Source organism: Haliotis rubra, unplaced genomic scaffold, assembly GCF_003918875.1.
Source record: "Haliotis rubra isolate DU_JTF1 unplaced genomic scaffold, ASM391887v1 Scf218, whole genome shotgun sequence".
Classification (NCBI taxonomy): domain Eukaryota; kingdom Metazoa; phylum Mollusca; class Gastropoda; order Lepetellida; family Haliotidae; genus Haliotis; species Haliotis rubra.
In genome coordinates, this window is record NW_025766203.1 from 470,450 (window position 1) to 492,057 (window position 21,608).

General features: G+C 40.9%; 1 protein-coding gene and 1 long non-coding RNA gene across 3 annotated transcripts; both read right to left on the reverse strand.

The window, feature by feature from the left end:
- LOC124277091 (zinc transporter ZIP1-like) lies at positions 1-17,903 on the reverse strand. 2 transcript variants are annotated; one of them, XM_046712745.1, is made up of 2 exons: positions 17,771-17,903; positions 1-2,007 (listed from the first exon to the last, which is right to left on the reverse strand). In XM_046712745.1, the coding sequence occupies exon 2, from the start codon at positions 1,986-1,988 to the stop codon at positions 972-974; it is 1,017 nt and encodes a 338-aa protein (XP_046568701.1). In that variant the 5' UTR covers positions 1,989-2,007; positions 17,771-17,903; the 3' UTR covers positions 1-971. The 2 variants fall into 2 exon arrangements, with proteins under 2 accessions (XP_046568701.1, XP_046568700.1); XM_046712744.1 differs by lacking the exon at positions 17,771-17,903 and adding an exon at positions 10,784-10,942.
- Positions 17,904-19,291: 1,388 nt separating this feature from the next.
- On the reverse strand, positions 19,292-20,484 carry LOC124277075. The gene is made up of 3 exons (XR_006898738.1): positions 20,405-20,484; positions 19,744-19,807; positions 19,292-19,329 (listed from the first exon to the last, which is right to left on the reverse strand). It is a non-coding gene; the product is annotated as an uncharacterized LOC124277075 (long non-coding RNA).
- Positions 20,485-21,608: the final 1,124 nt, after the last annotated feature.

The window sequence follows — 21,608 nt, forward strand, 5'->3', positions numbered from 1 at the left end:
CCCATACGTGACACAAACGTCAGTTAGGATATGAGTAGTGTACTCTTTATGCATGCATCATTGCCCAGGCCATAACACCTAACTGATCTTTTTACATTACGTCACGACAACGTTCTGTCTGCGGCGTAAAATAACACTCATACTGTAGTGAAGGATGCCTGGTATTAGGACATGACCTGACTGAACAAGGAACGTGTTCGATAGAAAGGTGTGGTAGACAACGTCTATATCGAACACGCTTATAACGAACTGTCGGATATAACGAAGTTCACAAAGTGTGAAGCCGAAATTGAAAACAATGTATTGCAGTAGTCTACGGTTATAACAAACTGATATTTCCAGTTCAGGGTTTACACGTTGTGCTGACCTGCATGGTACACAGTTTTCGTGCACTGATATATGGGAACCCTCTTGTAAAGTTTGTGTCGGTTTTGCAAGCACATCGCCTTGTGTTATCTCTTAATTGGCTCTGTCTTGTGATACACATTTGGCTTAAATGTGTATACATGTACGTATATTCTATTGTGCATGCATTATCAAAACCATTTCACAAGCAGATAAGCCTCGACAGACTGATAATCCAGGTTAGGTTTTGCTCTCAACTTACGCTTGGCGTAAGAGTTCCCCCGAGTGGATTGGGTGGTCAGGTTCGGCGACTTAGTTAACACCCCGGAAGCGTGGATAATAATCATTGCTCATAATATTAATCACCGGTTTGTGTGGTCCAGATTCGATTATTTACAGGACGCCAACAATACGGCTGGAATACTGCTGAGCGAGGCGTTGATCAACACGCAAGATAGGTAGACCGTTATTACTCTTGTGGGTAAGGTCCTGATATTTTATAGAAATCTGTGACCTAAGTGAGATCCTTTTCAAACGTTGCATAAGCCATATATCTCAAGACATGTGTTGTTTGTCGATTTACTTGAAACGTCATTTCTAATTATTAAACGTTTTAAACTCTGCCTTCAGTCGTGATCAAGACCCTTCACGCCCGCCATTGCTGCGAAGCCAAACAATGCAACAAAGACATTCAGCATGCCTTTACCATGGCCGAATTCGTCTCTCAGAATTTCAAAACACGTGACGTAGAGGAACGTCCCACACGCAATACCCTGAAGAACCCCCGACGCCATTGACTGTGCGTCAAGGTCAAGGTTGGAAGACGTCACAGCTATGCCGGTGCATATTCCGATCGGCGACATCAACGAAAACAAGAAGAGGCACGCGTAAGGTTTCTTAAAGTACGGCACAAAGGCTCTGAAAAGCTGAAGACCTAGACAAAAGGCAACTAGACTTTTGTGAATCGAGATGGCAATGAAGACCTCCCAAACGTCTGTCGCTTCCTCCTGCAGTCCCACTGCTAAGCCGTCAAATATTGTATGGAAGGACAGCGCGATCAGCAGCAAGAACGCGCTGAGTCCAGACGCGGCAGAGAGTGCATCCAGGTCATGAGCGTGGGATATAGATCTCTCCAGTTCACTGCCTTCGGACACCGAGGGCATGCTGCGACCTCGTTTTTCCATGATGCCCATGTCATCGTCAGAACCCTGTCGGTTTTCTTTGCCCAATAAAGGCGACTTCTCTGTCGGGGGTTCCTTGTAGGGTTCACGTTTTGCACGATTCTTCGGAAGTGACGTCACAACCACTCCCGTTATAAACAGCATGGCTAACTGTTCCACTCCGGCGATGAGGAAGAATCCCGCGCCAGTGAGCATCTCGAATATCGGGTAGCCGGTGAAGTTGTAGGCGTGAGTTAGTCCCTGTTCCAAATCCTCCTTGCCCTCCACCATCAGATGAAGCAGACACGTGCCAAGAAACACGCCCCCTGCGAAGCAATTCAGCAAACTCAGGACCTTTTCCCTTCGAGCAGATGCGTTGGCACCCCAGTTCTTTTTAATGATGAAGTACGGAATTATGCCCAGCAGCAGCGTAATAAAGAGAAGAATGAAGATGGCAACGATTTTGGCTGTTGTGGCGTCCATTGTCGTTGACCTTTCCAATCTGCAAGTAAAACAATAGCTCCAATGAAAAAAGTGCGATACATCAAAATGTGGCTCAAGACACATAATCAAGACAAATATGGGGAGTCCTGAGCCCTGATTCTCGAAACGTTCGTAGCCCTAAGAATTCTTAACTTTGATCGTAGCCAATGTGTTAAGAATGGGCTTAAGAAGTTCGTAGGGCTACGAACGTTTCGAGAATAGCTAGCCTGGTTAGTGAGTATAGTTTTACGCCGCTTTTAGCAATATTCCAGCAATAACACGGCGGGGGACACCAGAAATGGGCTTCACACATTGTACCCATGTGGGGAATCCAACCTGGGTCTTCGGCGTGACGAGCCAACGGTTTAACCACTAGGCTACCCCGCAGCTCCTTCTGGTTAGATGGGGCACGGATGGTGAGGTTTACTCCCATAAGAACTACATCCCATTTGAACTTCATCCCAAATTAACTACAGGGATTAATTAGGGATTAATTATCTGAGTAGAGGCACCCCCATGGCATGTAATGAGCACGGCCCACCAGCTCTGCCAGAAAAACTACATGCTTAAAATCCTATTGACCAGTATTTACGTTGCCTCTAAATGAAATTATGTTGTTGTAAAGGTAATCTAATAACCAGAAAGTACAGGACAAGAGCGAAGGGTATGCTGTAGGTAGTGAATGTTCTTGTATTCACGGGGCGGTGGGGTAGCCTAGTGGTTAAGGCGTTCGCTCGTCACGCCGAAGACCAGGGTTCGATTCCCCACATGGGTACAATGTGTTAAGCCCATTTCTGGTGTTCCCCGCCGTGATATTGCTGGAATATTGCTAAAAGCGGCGTAAAACCAAACTCACTCACTCACTCTTGTATTCACATGACAGAAAAACAAAACAAGCCAAGCTTTGTATATTGGAGTAAAGGTAAAAGTATATTGGAATAAAGGTAAAAGTATATTGGAGTAAAGGTAAAAGTATATTGGAGTAAAGGTAAAAGTATATTAGGGTAAAGGCGAAATATAAACGTTTCTTCATGTGTACAATGAAAAGTAAGTGTCGTCATAGGCGACGCATAACGGTAGTAGCTATGTCGTCATCATATTTATTACCCACGTAGTCAACGTATGGGTAGTTGCATACTAATCTCGTACGTCACACGAGTGTCGTATCGCGTTGACCTGTGTCGTAACGACTTTTATTACCCACGAGGTCAACGTATGGGTAGTTGCATACTAATCTCGTACGTCACACGAGTGTCGTATCACGTTGACCTGTGTCGTAACGACTCGACCTGAGATTCTAACGATGTGACTGGATAACCGATGACTTCTCAATTAGGTCACATTCTGACGTAACTATTTTTTCATTTATAACAAACACGTGAATTCATTCATTCTACAACTTAAATGCATTGTGGGAATGTAAACATTGCGAACGTTTAATTGTGAGTCGAACTGAGACATTATATCCGTCGAAAAACATAAACGTAATGTTTCCACCAGTGATGTTAGCCGAATGAAGCATCTGGAAACCAAGAAACGAGGTGCTACTGAGTAGTTTACTGTAGGAGGCTGTACGAGGCGATGACAACTGACATGCACCGTGACGTCGGTTACCAAGGCAGTGACGTCATTACAGTGTGACGTCATGCAAATATTGTACTACAGTACAAAACTCTTCCGCAACCTCTTTATGAAACCAGTTTCGGTTTGAAACCAAAAACATAACAAAACTACGCTATTTTGTCAATTTAATGCATGTAAGACGTGGGTAATAAATAAAATACCACACTCGGTCTCATTACATATCCCGGTGTCAGGGGTTTTCGACGATGTAAGACAAAAACGTAATTTTTATATGTAATATCATTTAAAGTTTTTATTTTACTAACATGGAGTGATAAAGGATTTATCATCCAAAACTGTGTTCCACAGTAGATATCGCTTGTGTGAGATTAGACAATATCTCGTAGGAGATATCGTTTTGACAGTAGTCTTTGTACAATGCCCTGACAATGCTATGACGTCATGTACTTGATGACGTCACAATGTTATGACATCGCTGCACTGCAAATCTAATGGCAGTACCATGTTCAGAGATGTACATTTTTCATTGAAAATTAATGAAGAGTGATTTTTTTATGATAAATAGAATCTCACCCTCGTGTCTTCTGATATCAAATATATCAACACTCGTTGATAAAGTAAAAATATCCTCGGCAAGCCTCGGATATTTGTATCTTTATCAACTCGTGTTGATATAATTGATATCAGAAGACACTTGGGTGAGATTCTCTATATATTTATCTATTTCACACAAAAATATCAAGTGTTTCCTACAAAAATAGCGTTGATGACATCGTATCTGCGAAACAGTGGCCGCTCGTAACATGCGGGTATTTTGTATGGGTTTTCGACGATGAGCCATACTCTTTGCTCCGCACTGCGAGGGAGAGAGTGTTGTGATCACGTGGCTTCCTATATATATTTTGCCTGTCACCAGCAGACGACTGATCTTACTGAATTTTCGCTTGCTATTTTTTGTTATAAAGGCAACTGATTTTGCACCTGAAGTGGTATTAACGATCTCGGGTAAATAATATTGATGTTTGTTTGCTTTTTATATAACTTAACTTCCCGATTTCCATTGTCAATAAAACTTCTCAGGACAGCGACTGGGCACCCGCCATACCAGTGAAACTGTTTGTGCACTTTGATCGCACACGTACTCACCCGATATAGCACGAGCAATGCAATCGTCGAAATCACCTGAACGTCGAATTCAGCTCGTGTTGGGATACGAATTATACGAAACTCGTGACCTTCCTATGTTATCTGACCTCGCTTTCGCTCGGTCAGATACCACAGGCAGGACACTCGTTTCGTATAATTCGTATGTAATGAGGACCTCGTGTAGTATTCTCTATGTATGACGTTAGTGACAATAGGTAGTATGTAATATATATATAAGACATATCTTCTTAGGTAGTTGAAAATGCTGTTCTTAAAGCAGTAAAAGTCCCAGGAGAGACACTTAAACAAAAGAAACAAATACAGAGATGGACATTCTTCTATTTGTTTGTACCTACAATCCTAATAACTGTACACTTATGCCCATTATAAAAGCAAATCTTCCAATTTTGTATAAAACTGATACTATGATTAAAGGTTTATCAGTCCGTGTAACAAAATGTCAAACACCTCGATGTGTAACTTGTTCAATCATCATAACTGAAGACTGCAAATTTACATTTTGGGAAGGCAAACTATATACTATCAAAACCAACATGAACTGCTGCAGCAAAAATATTATATATGTTTTATTTGTTTTATTTGTTTTGTGTTGGGCAAATCCATTAAGCAGATGCAGGTGACAGCATGTAGTTAATCTGTGCACTGGACCATAACATGTGTTGTGTTAAGCTGTAGTTCTTGTCGGCTGAGTTTTTGAATGACTGTCCTCCCCTTATGGTGGCTAGTGTTGGGAATTGGTTAAAATCTAATAATTGATGATTGGTCCATTACAACCGATCAATCATCGAAAATAATTGGTTAGCGTCATATATCAAATGTTCCTGTTATTTTTTTAATTCACAAGAAATAAAGAAAAAAACATGTAGTAATTTGGGTTTATTGCAAATTGCATAAAGTCCATTTGCAAATTTTGCATATTTAAATGATGATTAGTATGTTAGGAACACATATTTCCTGGATTCTTTAAGATAAATTCAGTCATGACTTGGAACGAGCTTGTACATGTAGTGCTTATGAAATGTAAATTTAATGACACAGACAAAACCAGCCTAGGGAAAATATTGTTAATGCAAACAAGTGTTCCAAGATTGGTCGTGTTCGATTATGAGAAAACATGTTCGATTGCTTGGTCGATTAGTCGCTGCGACCAATCTTCGATAATTTCAATTAATCGGACCACCACTAATGATGGCTGAGACGTTCATAACGGCACTCAAAACCTTCTTGGTCCTTGAAAGGCATACGTGAATACATGACACTGTTTATAGATACCAATTGTATTCTGTATTATGACCTTTCAGAGCTAATTCTTGCTCCTTATTCTTGCATTCACCTGATGAAGGAGTGAGCGAGTTTATCTTTACGCCGCTTTTAGCAATATTCATGCAATATCACGGCGGGGGACACCAGAAATGGGCTTCATACATTGTACCCATGTGAGGAATCGAACCCGGGTCTTCGGCGTGATGAGCGAAGCTTCAACCACTAGGCTACCCCAACATCCCGGGATTTGTGAAAACCGAAACCGAACTGAAACAATTTTCCTTAGATGCGGACTAGATACCAGGTACTCTCGATGAAAACCAACCCACGCTTGCTACCTGACGTGCAGGTGTGTATTCAGCGGTGAAAGGGTTAAGTCTTGGTAGTGGTCAGCAACAGTAAGAGGTTTTACGTTTTGAAATTATCGTGAAGAATCGTCCCTATTGCTTCTATCATTGCCAGATGGATTTCCATCCTCTGAATTCTTGAAAAGTATTATGAAAATATAATGTAAATGTTTCTTCTGATCGGTTCCTTTACTTCCATCAAATCAACCAAAAAGAAAAACATTTCACTTCTTAAGATCTCTGTCTTTATTATTCAGAAATCTCACCCAGCCACTAACCCGCCCGAAGGGTACATTATAAATCTTCATTTGATTGGTGCATTCCAATCTATAGTCCGTCAACTTAACTTTTCGCACCCTGTTTTTCACAATTTACATAAAACTCCTGAATATTTTAAAACGCTACTCTGTTCATATGGTAACTGAATACTGTGACCTAACAAGATATCGATTTTAGTAATTCTAAAACAATTATTAAAGATTTTGCCTTTAAACCTGTCATATAATAATTGTAAAACTGTAGAGAGATTTACGAGGGGTTAACGCACGTGATGGAAAAGCCAACAACATTGTAAAATGTGTGTCAGCGTGATATGTACATGCACAGGTATTACATTAGCACGCTCAAGTGATGTCAAAGATCGTCAACACACAGGTTGTGGTAAAAACGATGTTGTACAAAGATGACCGGTAAATCATCAAAAGATTTTACAACTTTTTCAAGCGCAAGGCAAAGCGAAAAAAACCCCTCTTTTTTCAATTGAGTGTTTCTCCAAAAGACACCTAATGCAAACCAAGATCTGCAAAAGAACATAGCAAAGAGTTATCTCCCATGACACTATTTTAGAGACTGACGACATGACAGTTAAATCGGGGACCGTCTCAAAACATGCAAAGAAAAGATAGCTTGATGAATTCGATAGAAGGGTTGTGAGGGACGTCATGCGTCGGTTAAATCGATCCAGTGAGTCCATATCGTCAAGCAAACTGACGAAAATATTGTTCAAAAGAAGACCATGACATCATTGTATCAAAGCATACCATATGCAAGCTGTTGCTCAAATTTGGATCTTGATACAAGAGATTGAGCAACCAGTATTTAAAGACTTCAATAAATCTACTTGTTTAAAATATTTGTGATGATTATACAGTCCCTTTAGATTTGCTTGCAGGCGTAACAATGTAAACAAGATGCACGCGGGTCACACCATGTTGTTTGCTGTTCCATCGTATCATTTTACTCCCTTGTATAACTACTTCTATTTTTCACATTTTTATAAGATGGCTTCTTAAGAAGAAGCTTTAATAATTGACATAAAATTATGAAATTTAAACCTTAGATAGGTCATAAGATATAAAGAGCGTATGCCTAAAAACATTTTGAAGACATTTTGGTTAAAAGGTAAATTGTGAAAAACAGGGTGCCAAAAGTTCAGTTGACGGACTATACATGCATTTTAAAATGAAAATCTCGCTAATGCCAAATATTCTGATGGTACATGTACAGGGCATAGCCGTGCTTCCCGAAACTGTTAATGTGACCAATATGAGCTTTGACATACTGTTCTATAGTTTAGTATTATCATTAATTTAAGTATATAGTTCTGTAGTTAAGTCATGTTTATGTCCCAGTTTATGTAGGGAATAGCACAGGCAAGGATTAAAGATTTAAAAAATATGTATAAAGATTTGAGATGACCCGCGACTCGAAATGCTTCACAGTACAATACGTCATGATGTATTGAACTGTGAAGCATTTTGAGTCGGGGATCATCTCAAAAACAATATTTTGTTAAGCTTTGATCCTCGTAAAGACACGAGGGCCTGTGGGAAATAGTGGCATGTCTTTTAATCTGGATCTCGAAACCAACTTATATCGTGAAGCGATGGGAGCCGGTGAAAAATGATGAGCTATGGGTTGAGATCAATTCGATATTACGTGCATCGACTGTGTAACGGCCAAAATTAAATTTAGTATTCTCATATTAGTGAGTGAGTGAGTTAATATTTAACGTCACATCGGCAATATTTCAGCCATATCGTGACGAGAACATATGATATTGAAATGAAATATATGAATATTATAAAAAAAACCTGCCGACGAAGGACAGTAAAACAACTAGAATATCACAGATATGTATGTAAAACTAGTAATTAAATCTAAAACGTTTTAACTAAAGGGGGAAAACAATACAGTATAAAAATGGGCTATAAATCGCCAATAACTGAAGGTAGATCACCATACCAGGGACCATGGGGACTTACATTACTTTTGCTACCTGCATGGACCCTAGTTGGATTTACACCATCCCTTCAGCCATTGGCGACAGAAGAGAAATCTAGCCATAAATTAAAAACACACATATTCTACGATTAAAAACGTGGTAAGCCTAAATTTACTCTAAATGTGTTGGGACTTACGTACCCTCTCAGGAGGACAATAATTTTACAATACTTCAACCCCCTTTGAGGGTACAGCCATATTCTCATATTAAGTTCCATGCATCTTTGTTACGTGCTGTCGTTTATCAACAAAACATTTACTAAAAACATTAACTTTACATTAACAAAACTGAGGTATTATTTTCCTATAAAATATGCGGTTGCGTGTGGCTGAACATAATTACATTGGTCTAAAAACAATTCTAATCTTATCCGGAAGTAACCACACCACAAACCAAACGAAATACGTCCGTGTCAGACGATCATACAACAAAGATACGTAATAACAACCAGTTTGTACTTTACACCACTCATCCTCCCCCTCGCCCCCCCCACACACACACAGTCACACACACCTCCCCCTCACTTCATTAATGCCGCATTAATGTTTCCCGTATGAATAAATTATGAACCGTGACTTCCTGGTTTTATAGAACCCGGAAGCGAATCTATATAGTCGTTTGTCCTGCACTTTCGATATGTCTAAACATTAACAGCCAGGCAAATGAAAGTAAGGGTAAACTGAATTTGGTCCCAATATTCAAATGTTTGCTCGTTATATGTTATAAGATTAATATTTAGCAAATATACAATATATTTTAATAATTTTGTCATAATGCCCTGTATATGAGAATCACAAAAAACATGCATTTTGTTTGCACGCAATGTAAAACCACATACAAAACCAGAAAAACCCTTATGAATGTATGGCAGTGGTGAACATGTACTGACGGATGTTAGTATCACATTCAAATTCAGTTCGGGGCGGTAGGGTAGCCTAATGGTTAAAGCGTTGGCTCGTCACGCCGAAGACCCGGGTTCGAATCCCCACATGGGCACAATGTGTGAAGCCCATTTCTGGTGTCCCCCGCCGTGATGTTGCTGGAATATTGCTAAAAGCGGCGTAAAACCAAACTCAGTCAGTCAGTCAGTCAAATTCAGTTCAAATTCTTTATATAATACTATGCAGCCCATACGTATGACACATATCTATAGCGACAGTCACAATGATAAAATACATGATCTTCCTTACCGACACTAATAACTAAGATTGTACTACTGGTACATCGCAACACGCCTTTGAAACAATACGTATTGAAATGGTTTTTTCTCAGAGTGAGTGAGTTAGTTGGGTTTTACGCCGCTTTTAGCAATATTCCAGCAATATCACGGCGGGAGACACCAGAAATGGGCTTCACACATTGTGCCCATGTGGGGATTCGAACCCGTTTTTTCTCAGAACCGGTATACTGGGTATAAAAACATATGATGTTTTGTGATTATCTCTATGGTTTAAGTTCAAATATACACAGACTTTCATTCACACTGAAGTTTATCCATTGTAATTAATTGACAAAACAGCATAATTTACATACAATCAATTCTAATTCCAAATAAAAAAAAAAAGAAAAGAAAATACAATCCGTCAGAATCAAATCTGAATTCGAGGTTTTTGGTTATCACAACCATAACATATATTTTTAGGGCCTTAGTATACAGAACATAGGCTCTGCGTGTACAATGTATGTCACTCACTGTCAAAGACTGAAGCCCAATATATTGCAATACATATTGTTATGGTAGGCAGAATCACAATACATTGCAATACAATGTGTTTGCCAATACAAAACACAGCCCTACTAATTAACAGCTTTGTGTCAATTGTAGATACAAGTATATGAAACTTTCGGACATTTTGATGTAAATGATATTTTCAAGGTGTATAGAGAAAGCGAAGGTGAGTATATGTAGGGCACTGGAGCACGATATCATTCGCGTCCAAAGGTATTGACCTCGTTAGTCCGAACACAGAATGTGTCCTCTACAGAGGGGACATTACTTAACTCGGCCACGTATGAAACCGGACTGGTGACTGTCCGGATTGCGGGAGTCAGTATGTTACTAGATAGTGTATACAAATATCCGTAGATTAATATCGCTACATGTTAAGTATATGACATTACATAAGACGCCGTTAGAAATGTCGGTTTACCTTACAGTCTGCCGGGACCTCAGGAACGTTGTCTGTTACAGTCACATGCTCATAGTAAGTTTTCCCCCGCTTTGACCATCAGTCATATACATGCATATCATACAGGAAAAGAAATGGGTTTTACTCAAAGCTTCCGGGTTTTCTGTACGCCGCATAGACGACTTCCGATAAAGAATGACCAAACAGTAAACGGGTCACAGTGCGAGAAACGGTCGCTGTAAAACCGGTTTGCTTTTCTACCACCGTGCTGATACCACTTAGTTCAACAGGCGAAGTTGAAGTTAAAGAAAATGAAGATAAAGTTTAAACATAGTCTTCATGGCAGTATTAGTAGTAGTAGTAGTAATAGTAGTAGTAGTAGTAGTAGTAGTAGTAAGTGTAGTAGTGAGTGAGTGAGTATGGTTTTACGCCGCTTTTAGTAATATTCCAGTAACATCATGGCGGGGGGACACCAGAAATGGGAAGTGTACTACTACTACTACTAGTAGTATTAGTAGTACCAGTAGTAGTAGATTTAGTTAGTTTTTTTGTTTTGTATTTGTTTGTTTTCTTCTTGTTGTTGTTGTTTTTTTGGGGGGTTGTCGTTTTTGTGTGTTTTGTGTGTTTTTGTTTTGTTTTGTTTTTTTGTTTGTTTTTGTTTTTGGGTTTTTTATTTGTGTGTGTGTGTGTGTGTCTGTGTGTGTGGGGGTTAAGGCCAATGACCTACGTTAAAACATACATTATTTTAATACCAATGACAAGGTGACAAGAAATTGATTGTAACATAGTATTTACCCGTTCAAAATGCATTTTCCTTTTACAAGGGGTTCCTTATTCAATTTTGCACAATTACGAGCAAGATAGGATTTACAAATGTTAGCAAAGTATTACATTTCACGATCGTGGTACGAGATCTGTAGTAGTACATTGAAGATATCATATGCTTGGGTTATGGTAGGCAGGAAATTCTAAAAGAAAATAATATACTATTTTTAAAAAACCCGCATATGCGTTTTATATTTAAAAATCTGTTAATTACCAATTGTGTTCAAACAATCGTCAAAATATGTAACAAAGGTGTTGATAACATGATTTTACACTATTGCACAAGTGAAAAATCGACTTTACCTGAAAATCTTGATTTTGATGAGATTTCTTACAAGAATTAAAAAGGCATCGCCACAACGCAACAGAAATCACCTTCCAGTTCCAGTTGATATTGTGCAGCAAAGAGCATGCACTGTCTGGCTATAAAAATCCAGATTACTTTCGGAAATCGGCATTCGTTTTGAAGGAGTTTCAAGGTCAAACCCCTACGCCACGTCCTAGACGCTGCGACACGGAACATCGCCATTGAAAGAATGCACGCTGGAGATTACCAATTTTCTGTTGCCAGGCGTCTGAATGTTAGTATGAGCACGATATCACTGCTTACAGCTCGTTACAACCAAACAGGTATAACAAATTACCGTCCCCGTACAGGCAGACCTCGAGTCACCACTGCAGCTCAAGATGGGTACACCCGGGTACTACATTTGCGTGATCGTACTGCCACGGGTGAGAGCACGGCAGCCTGGGTGCCTGGACTTCGGAGGATATCCGCTCAAACTGTACGGAACAGGTTGAGAGAGATTGGTCTGAGAGCCAGGCAACCCGACGTCGGGACCATGCTACGTGGTCATTATCGCGCTCAACGCCTCCGTTATCAAAAATTATCCACTTGGTTGTATAGACATTACCTTCTTCTAAACTGATGTAAAAATTCATGGACTAAAGTCTATTTATGGACGAGTTATGCATGTTTGAAAATACAACATTTTCGCAACAGATTTCTGGGTAATGCGTTTCGTTTTTGGAAAAGTATATTCGTTTACATGTAACTCACACATTACACATATTGTTTCTTAAAGGGGTATTCGTTCCCACCCTCAGGTATTTACGTTTAGTGAGAGTTCAGATGATCTCAACAGAAACAGCAGTCGGTGTGATTTTCTTGTCGCAATGGCGGACAGGTAATGATGTTCTGTATTTATTAATGATTTAAATCCTTGAGAGGTGGACAATCTTCCGGATACGCAAACTGTGTAGTATCATTCTTGCTGATGGCAGTCTTTAATTCTTTGTGTAAAAACACTTATAAAATGTGACACATCTCCAACATCTTGTGAGAGCCAAATCCATACATAAAAAGATGCCCAGGTTGTTCTGTTAATTTGATCTAGATGATTTTTTAGGGTATCTGCCTACAAGGCTTGTAGTTTGTAATTTACACCAATATTTAATACTCCTCGCGTAATAGAGCATAAGGTCCACAATCGCCAATAGCTACTGCATTAGAAACGTGTTTTCAAGCACATGAGGCAGTTAGCAGAATTTAGCAGAATTTAAACAGAAACTGTGGAAGATTGATGATTGGTCTCTTCTCAAATCCCCATATTTCTGCTCCATGGTTTTATTTCTGTATCAAAGATTTTAAACAGTATGTCCGGTTGTATATTCTTGAATCTTCTTTGTAGTGATTTAATTATTAAATTTAATTATTTGCCATCAAAGTTTATAGTCTGTTTGCAGTGAAAACGTACCGATGAATTTCACTTTAAGCCAAAAAGTAAAAAAATGTTTCACTGTTCCAACTGCTGCGCTTACCCCCTTGTAATACAAACCAATAATAGCGATTTGAAACTATGATCGTTTGTTAAACAACTTTTATCCTTGGCTGAATGGAATTTTGAGATTTAAATGTTCAACTGGCAAGGTAAAATTATGAGGATTCGCAATCTTAATTTCATCTTATTCGAGTTACTTTTTTGTTTAAAGTGAAATTCATTGGAACGTTTTTACTGCAAACAGACTATAGCTTTGCGCCATGATAATTAGGATGAGGGCAGGATACATTAACACTTCATAATAAGATGAAACTGTTACGTCTATGTTCCCGTATTTCCATTTGTCTGTACTTTTTCAATGCCCTCGTTCCTAAACACTATAATTTTCTCATGTTGACTTCTAGTCCCCATTTCGTACAAAATGGACCCGTGAAGACCCGGGGTAGAATTGGTCTTCAGCAACCCATGCTTGCCACAAAAGGCGACTATGCTTGTGGTAAGAGGCGACTAACGGGATCGGGTGCCTGACTTGGTTGACACATGTCATCGGTTCCCAATTACGCAGATCGATGCTCATGCTGTTGATCACTGGATTGTCTGGTCCAGATTCGATTATTTACCGACCGCCGCCACATAGCTGGAATATTGCTGAGTGCGGCGTAAAACTAAACTCACTCACTCACTCGTACAAAATGTCTTCCAAATATCCATTTTCCTCTGTAATCTTACAACACTATCATCAATGATGCAAAGGTCATTGGCGTAGAGTAAAAGGAGTATCTCCATGAAAACTTTATCCACAAAACTCCCTCTCAGTTCTGTCTCATGAATCATGACTTCCAGTTCCACAGGGGCGGTGGGGTAGCCTAGCGGTTAAAGCGTTCGCTCGTCGTTTATTTTTATCAGCAGCAGCGCTAGCTTTTGTCAAATTTAGAATGTGTTCAAGCTGATAGTCAGCTGATTCATTCACACTCACTCACACTCACTCAAATCACGGAACACCAAAAAGATCTAATCTATCTCAATCTATTTAAAACGTAATATTTTTCACGTTTAAGAAAAGCACATTCATTGTCATACCACTGTATCACGTCGTGATCGAGATGCATTTAAAATGTATTTACAGCTAAATTTATGTCGTTCACAAGTTCAGGAGTGAATTCAGTAATTGAATAACGAGCTATAGTTTCTCTTCTAATAATCCTCTCTCTCTCTCTCTCTCTCTCTCTCTCTCTCTCTCTCTCTCTCTCTCTCTCTCTCTCTCTCTCTCTCTCTCTCTCTCTCTCTCTCTCTCTCTCTCTCTCTCTCTCTCTCTCTCTCTCTCTCTCTCGCATATGATATATTCATGATTCAATCTGTATCTCTGTATTTCAGTAAGTTTCGCATATTTGACACATTCTGTAGTGATTGAGTGAGTTTAGTTTTAGTTTTAGCATTATTCCAGCAATATCATGGCGGGGAGACACGAGAAATTGCCTCCTCATCACATTGTATCCATGTGGAGAATTGAACCCGGGTCTTAGGCGTGAGGAGCGAATGCTTTAACTACTGGGCTACCCCACCGTCCAAGTAGTAGTAGTAGTAGTAGTAGTAGTAGTAGTAGTAGTAGTAGTAGTAGTAGTAGCAGTAGCAGTAGGAGGAGGAGGAGGAGCATAGCTGAAGTATTTCTGACTAGGGTGTGAAACATTTGCCATCACGCACCGCAACCCCTGGCTTAGACTAACGCTTAGTCTCTGAATATATATTATTTTGATTGTAACAAATAAATTCATTTATATTGAAAAGGAGCCCCAGGGAGACCAGAGATTCAGAACATGAGGAAATCTAGACTTGCTTCATTTAGGGCTATAACACTGCAGAGAGGGCTAGTCAGTAGGGGAAATGTGGTTCAGGGACTGTGAGACAGACTTCATTGCAGAGAGGGCTAGTCAGTAGGGGAAATGTGGTTCAGGGACTGTGAGACAGACTACATTGCAGAGAGGGCTAGTCAGTAGGGGAAATGTGGTTCAGGGACTGTGAGACAGACTACATTGCAGAGAGGGCTAGTCAGTAGGGGAAATGTGGTTCAGGGACTGTGAGACAGACTACCATTGCAGAGAGGGCTAGTCAGTAGGGGAAATGTGGTTCAGGGACTGTGAGACAGACTACATTGCAGAGAGGGCTAGTCAGTAGGGGAAATGTGGTTCAGGGACTGTGAGACAGACTACATTGCAGAGAGGGCTAGTCAGTAGGGGAAATGTGGTTCAGGGACTGTGAGACAGACTACCATTGCAGAGAGGGCTAGTCAGTAGGGGAAATGTGGTTCAGGGACTGTGAGACAGACTACATTGCAGAGAGGGCTAGTCAGTAGGGGAAATGTGGTTCAGGGACTGTGAGACAGACTACCATTGCAGAGAGCTAGTCAGCTAGTCAGTAGGGAAATGTGGTTCAGGGACTGTGAGACAGACTACATTGCAGAGAGGGCTAGTCAGTAGGGGAAATGTGGTTCAGGGACTGTGAGACAGACTACATTGCAGAGAGGGCTAGTCAGTAGGGAAATGTGGTTCAGGGACTGTGAGACAGACTACATTGCAGAGAGGGCTAGTCAGTAGGGGAAATGTGGTTCAGGGACTGTGAGACAGACTACATTGGCAGAGAGACAGACTACTAGTCAGTAGGTAGGGGAAATGTGGTTCAGGGACTGTGAGACAGACTACATTGCAGAGAGAGGGCTAGTCAGTAGGGGGAAATGTGGTTCAGGGACTGTGAGAGACAGACTACATTGCAGACTACAGAGAGAGGCTAGTCAGTAGGGAAATGTGGTTCAGGGACTGTGAGACAGACTACATTGCAGAGAGGGCTAGTCAGTAGGGGAAATGTGGTTCAGGGACTGTGAGACAGACTACATTGCAGAGAGGGCTAGTGAGTATGGGAAATGTGGTTCAGGGACTGTGAGACAGACTACATTGCAGAGAGGGCTAGTCAGTAGGGAAATGTGGTTCAGGGACTGTGAGACAGACTACATTGCAGAGAGGGCTAGTCAGTAGGGGAAATGTGTTCAGGGACTGTGAGACAGACTACATTGCAGGAGGGCTAGTCAGTAGTAGGGAAATGTGGTTCAGGGACTGTGAGACAGACTACATTGCAGAGAGGGCTAGTCAGTAGGGAAATGTGGTTCAGGGACTGTGAGACAGACTACATTGCAGAGGGCTAGTCAGTAGGGGAAATGTGGTTCAGGGACTGTGAGACAGACTACATTGCAGAGAGGGCTAGTCAGTAGGAAATGTGGTTCAGGGACTGTGAGAGGTCAGTAGTCAGTAGAAATGTGGTTCAGGGACTGTGAGACAGACTACATTGCAGAGAGGGCTAGTCAGTAGGGGAAATGTGGTTCAGGGACTGTGAGACAGACTACATTGCAGAGAGGACTAGTCAGCTAGTCAGTAGGGGAAATGTGGTTCAGGGACTGTAGAGAGACAGACTACATTGCAGAGAGGGCTAGTCAGTAGGGAAATGTGGTTCAGGGACTGTGAGACAGACTACATTGCAGAGAGGGCTAGTCAGTAGGGGAAATGTGGTTCAGGGACTGTGAGACAGACTACATTGCAGAGAGAGACAGCTAGTCAGTAGGGGGAAATGTGGTTCAGGACTGTGAGACAGACTACAGAGAGGGCTACTGTGAAATGTGGTTCAGACAGAGCTACATGTGGTTCAGGGACTGTGAGATAGACTACATTGCAGAGAGGGCTAGTCTAGAGGGAAATGTGGTTCAGGGACTGTGAGACAGACTACATTGCAGGGAGGGCTAGGAAAAATGTGGTTCAGGGACTGTAGGGGAAAGACAGACAGACTACATTGCAGAGAGTTCTAGTCAGTATGGGAAATATGGTTCAGGGACTGTGAGACAGACTACATTGCAGAGAGGGCTAGTCAGTAGGAGAAATGTGGTTCAGGGACTGTGAGACAGACTACCATTGCAGGGAGGGCTAGTTAGTAGGGGAAATGTGGTTCAGGGACTGTGAGACAGACTACCATTGGCTTCTAACGATGGCCCTAGTTATATTTACCGGACATTTCATGTTTCGAAAATAATTTAACGGAAATGTTATGTTTAGAAAATAACTGCCACAGACATCACGCGATGAATATATTGATGCTTTGTGAAGAGCTGCTTTGTTTTCAGCAGAGACCATATAATAGCATGGTCTCTGTTTTCAGCAAGACTGTTTTGGAAACCAAATAAGAATAGATAACTCAGACCACCACGTGAAATTTGATCGTTCTGTCAAAATACACCTCGCCACCTGTTCTATGTTTCACGTTTCCCAAGAATAGCCGTAATGCTTCACGTTACATAGCCAGGCGTCCTCGTACAGCTGACACCATTTTCAAATAAAACCTAGGTTTGAGCTGTGAAACGACCTACCTTATGACTCCTTCCTTCCGAGTGAACGTATGACCCAGTGAATGTAAAAGCTGGATAAGGTCTTCACGTTAACAGTGACAACACACCCCGGCACTGGTCCTCCTCGCTCGGACAGCTCGCTTCTGTCGAGTTTCCCTTATGCAAACAATGTAGGTCACATGACTTGACATGTGAATCAAGATGGCGGGGGTATTATATCGCAATGTGAACGTGGTGGCGAAATTGTGCTATCAGTTCGTGACCAACTCGTGTTATTCAAGGTCAGGCTGAAGGGGTATTTTAGGAGATTACGAACGAATGAGTGCTGAGTCGCCTGTCACCCTCATATTCCCAAGCTTCGTTTGAGGTCAGCCCAAGACGTGCGTCGATTATATTTAACATGCAAGAGGACTAGTGTGTTGTGTGTGTGTGTGTGTGAGAGAGAGAGAGAGTGAGGGTGGGTGTTTGTTTGTGGGGTTGGGTTCGTGCGTGCGTAAGGTGGTGTATGTGTATGAGTGTGTGGAGACTGATTTAAAAAATATTAAATAATTCAAATTCAATTTTCATTTTTTTCCAAAGCACATCGAAATTCTGTCTCAGTTGTCTATTTAAAATAAACAGGCAACGTTCGGCGTATCAAGTCTCTAGAGAGTGAGACCAGTACTGCTCAACTCTCCCCATAAATGTCAGTGATCACGTTCCTCTAGACTAAGGCTTAGTCTCTGAATATATATAATTTTGATAGTAACAAACAAGCCCATTTATATTGAAAAGGAGCCCCAGGGAGACCAGAGATTCAGAACCTGAACCTGAGGAAATCTAGACTTGCTTTATTTAGGGCTTTAGCACTGCAGAGAGGGCTTGGCAGTAGGGAAAATAATGTGGTTCAGGGACTGTGAGACAGACTAACTTTCCTCCGTCGTCCTACCTTACGTTTATATATGTTGACTTGCCACCGACCTCGCAGCATGCTATAGAACACCTGACACACAGTCACGTGGGAAGGCAGGAATAGGAGACTGACCTCTAGAGTGGAACTTTCTCAACGTGTCTGCAGTGTCATTGCGTGCTTGCAGTCTCAATTGTGTGTTTGCAGTCTCAATTGTTCACCTGTATAACTACAGTCTCAGTTGTTCACCTGCATACCTGTTATTATTCTTTTGTGAATGTGTAGAAATTAAAAGGGACCTTAAGCAAAGACCTCAAGTACAGATGTGAAAATATAGGAAAGGTGACATAAGAAATAACCTCTTAATCAGGAATGTTTACAAAGTTTTCCGAGCCCTGACGGAGTTTGTCGAAGATAATATGAGTAAAGACGTGTGACTGATGGCACTTTATACCTGCATAACTGCAGTCTCATTGCGTGCTTGCAGTCTCAATTATTCACCCGCATACCTGCAGTCTCATTGCGTGCTTGCAGTCTGAATTGTTTACCTGCATAACTGCAGTCTCAATAGTTCACCTGCATACCTGCAGTCTCATTGCGTGTTTGCAGTCTCAATTGTTTACCTGTGTAAAAAGCAGAACAGAGCCGTTCTGTGGGTCCATGTATTTTATTTATACTGAAGACGGTAGACCTAAACAATAAAACAAAAACATTCAATATACATGGTAACATCATGGATGGCCTATCACAGATGAAACATCGTAATCCCATATTACACATTGCTATAAGAATCGCGTATGTCTGAAAGTATCAGATATCATACATAATATCCGATTGTGTAATATATATAGTAATTTATTTTAGATTAGCACAGTGCATAAAAGTACAATATAAACATTCACATGGAAGAAAGCATCTTTTACATACAAAGTCAACTGTACCAATAGCACTTGCATAACTCCCAGCAAAGATACCAGACCCAGTGGGTATGTCACCTCTTATGTAATAGTTTTACACAAGTTAATCTAACTAATAACATACAATAACTAACATGAAAAATAAAGGAACTTGACACCGTTTTCCAGTTGAGGTATATACAACTCACCCCCAACTACCTTGGATACATCTGTCCACAACCGGACGGGGCTTCCTTGCCTAGTAGGATGCGACTACAATACAATGAGTAAACTGACAATTTCATGCAAACACATCGTGGCGATTATAATGATGAATTGCATACTTTTCTACAAACATTATCACACTCGAGGCTAATCTAAGTGCTCCCGCTAACACGCGGTTATGAAACTAACAAGTTGGAACAAATCAAAACAATGGAGTTGGAGTGAAAATTTACGGTTCACGGAAACTGTAGAATGGCAGTGAGCAAGGGAGATAACTGCTTACGGGGAGTGCCAAATAAAATAACAGTACAACCTAAAATTGTCACTAATTAGTGGATCACATAATACAAACAACATTTTATACACTATTCGTTCTCACACAACCATTGAGCAAAAACATGCTTTCAAGTTACAATTCTACTCTATAAACATTGATGACAGTACATTTAAAAAATGAAACATTTTCCCCATAACGAGTTATACATGGATGGCTACGAGATAACAGAGACCTGGTCTCTGGAGATAATCACAATTACTCAAACAATCAACTTTCTGATCAATTAAACTTTGCCAGTGGCGGTATCACAGACAAATATACTGTTATAGCATAACAACACAATTGATAAGCGAAGGGAGTGTACTTACTCGTACATAAGTTGGCTAATTAGAGCTGGACAAAAACAATGCTCTCTGTGGTCAAACAACGTGCTGCTCGACTGGCGGGCTGAAACAAAGGGCCTGCCTTGGGCGCGAGATGAAGCGATAAGAGGAGCATTTCGGGTAACCTCAAAGTAATTACTTACGGCCTGTTATTATTCTTTTGTGAATGTGTAGAAATTAAAAGGCATCTTAAGCAAAGACCTCAAGTACAGATGTGAAAATATAGGAAAGGTGACATAAGAAATAACCTCTTAATCAGGAATGTTTACAAAGTTTGTCGAAGATAATGTGAGTAAAGACGTGTGACTGATGGCACTTTATACCTGCATAACTGCAGTCTCATTGTGTGCTTGCAGTCTCAATTATTCACCCGCATACCTGCGGTCTCATTGCGTGCTTGCAGTCTGAATTGTTTACCTGCATAACTGCAGTCTCAATAGTTCACCAGCATACCTGCAATCTCATTGCATGCTTGCAGTCTCAATTGTTAACCTGCATACCTGCAGTCTCACTGCGTGCTTGTAGTCTAAATTGTTCACCTGCATACCTGCAGTCTCATTGCATGCTTGCAGTCTCAATAGTTCACCTGCATACCTGCAGTCTCACTGCGTTCTTCGAGTCTCAATTATTCACCTGCATAGCTGCAGTCTCAATGCGTGCATGCAGTCTAAATTGTTCACCTGCATACCTGCAGTCACACTGCGTTCTTCGAGTCTCAATTATTCACCTACATAGCTGCAGTCTCAATGCGTGCTTGCAGTCTCAATTGTTTACCTGCATAGCTGCAGTCTCAATGCGTGCTTGCATTCTCAATTATTCACCTGCGTGCCGTCGATACAAAAAGAGTCTTGAACTGATACCGATGCACAGAAAGTGATGCACAAGTGAACATGACTTGCACCGGTGGTAACAGATAAAGGCTTATTACGTCTATTCAGTTGACGTGGGCACCTTGTAGTCTATCATACAGACCCTGAAGCAAATATACCCAATGCAGGCCCTCCAGATAAGGGCCGTATCGGCGTATGTACGGATAAAAAATATGCACGATACGGTAGGAATTTTTTTAGAAAACATCAGGAGGGATGTGCTTTAAAAAAATGTTACACTATCTCATCCAACTGATGCCATATATATGTCTCTATCTCCTCAGAGGGAGCATGTGATTCTGATTTGGTGCAGTAGAACC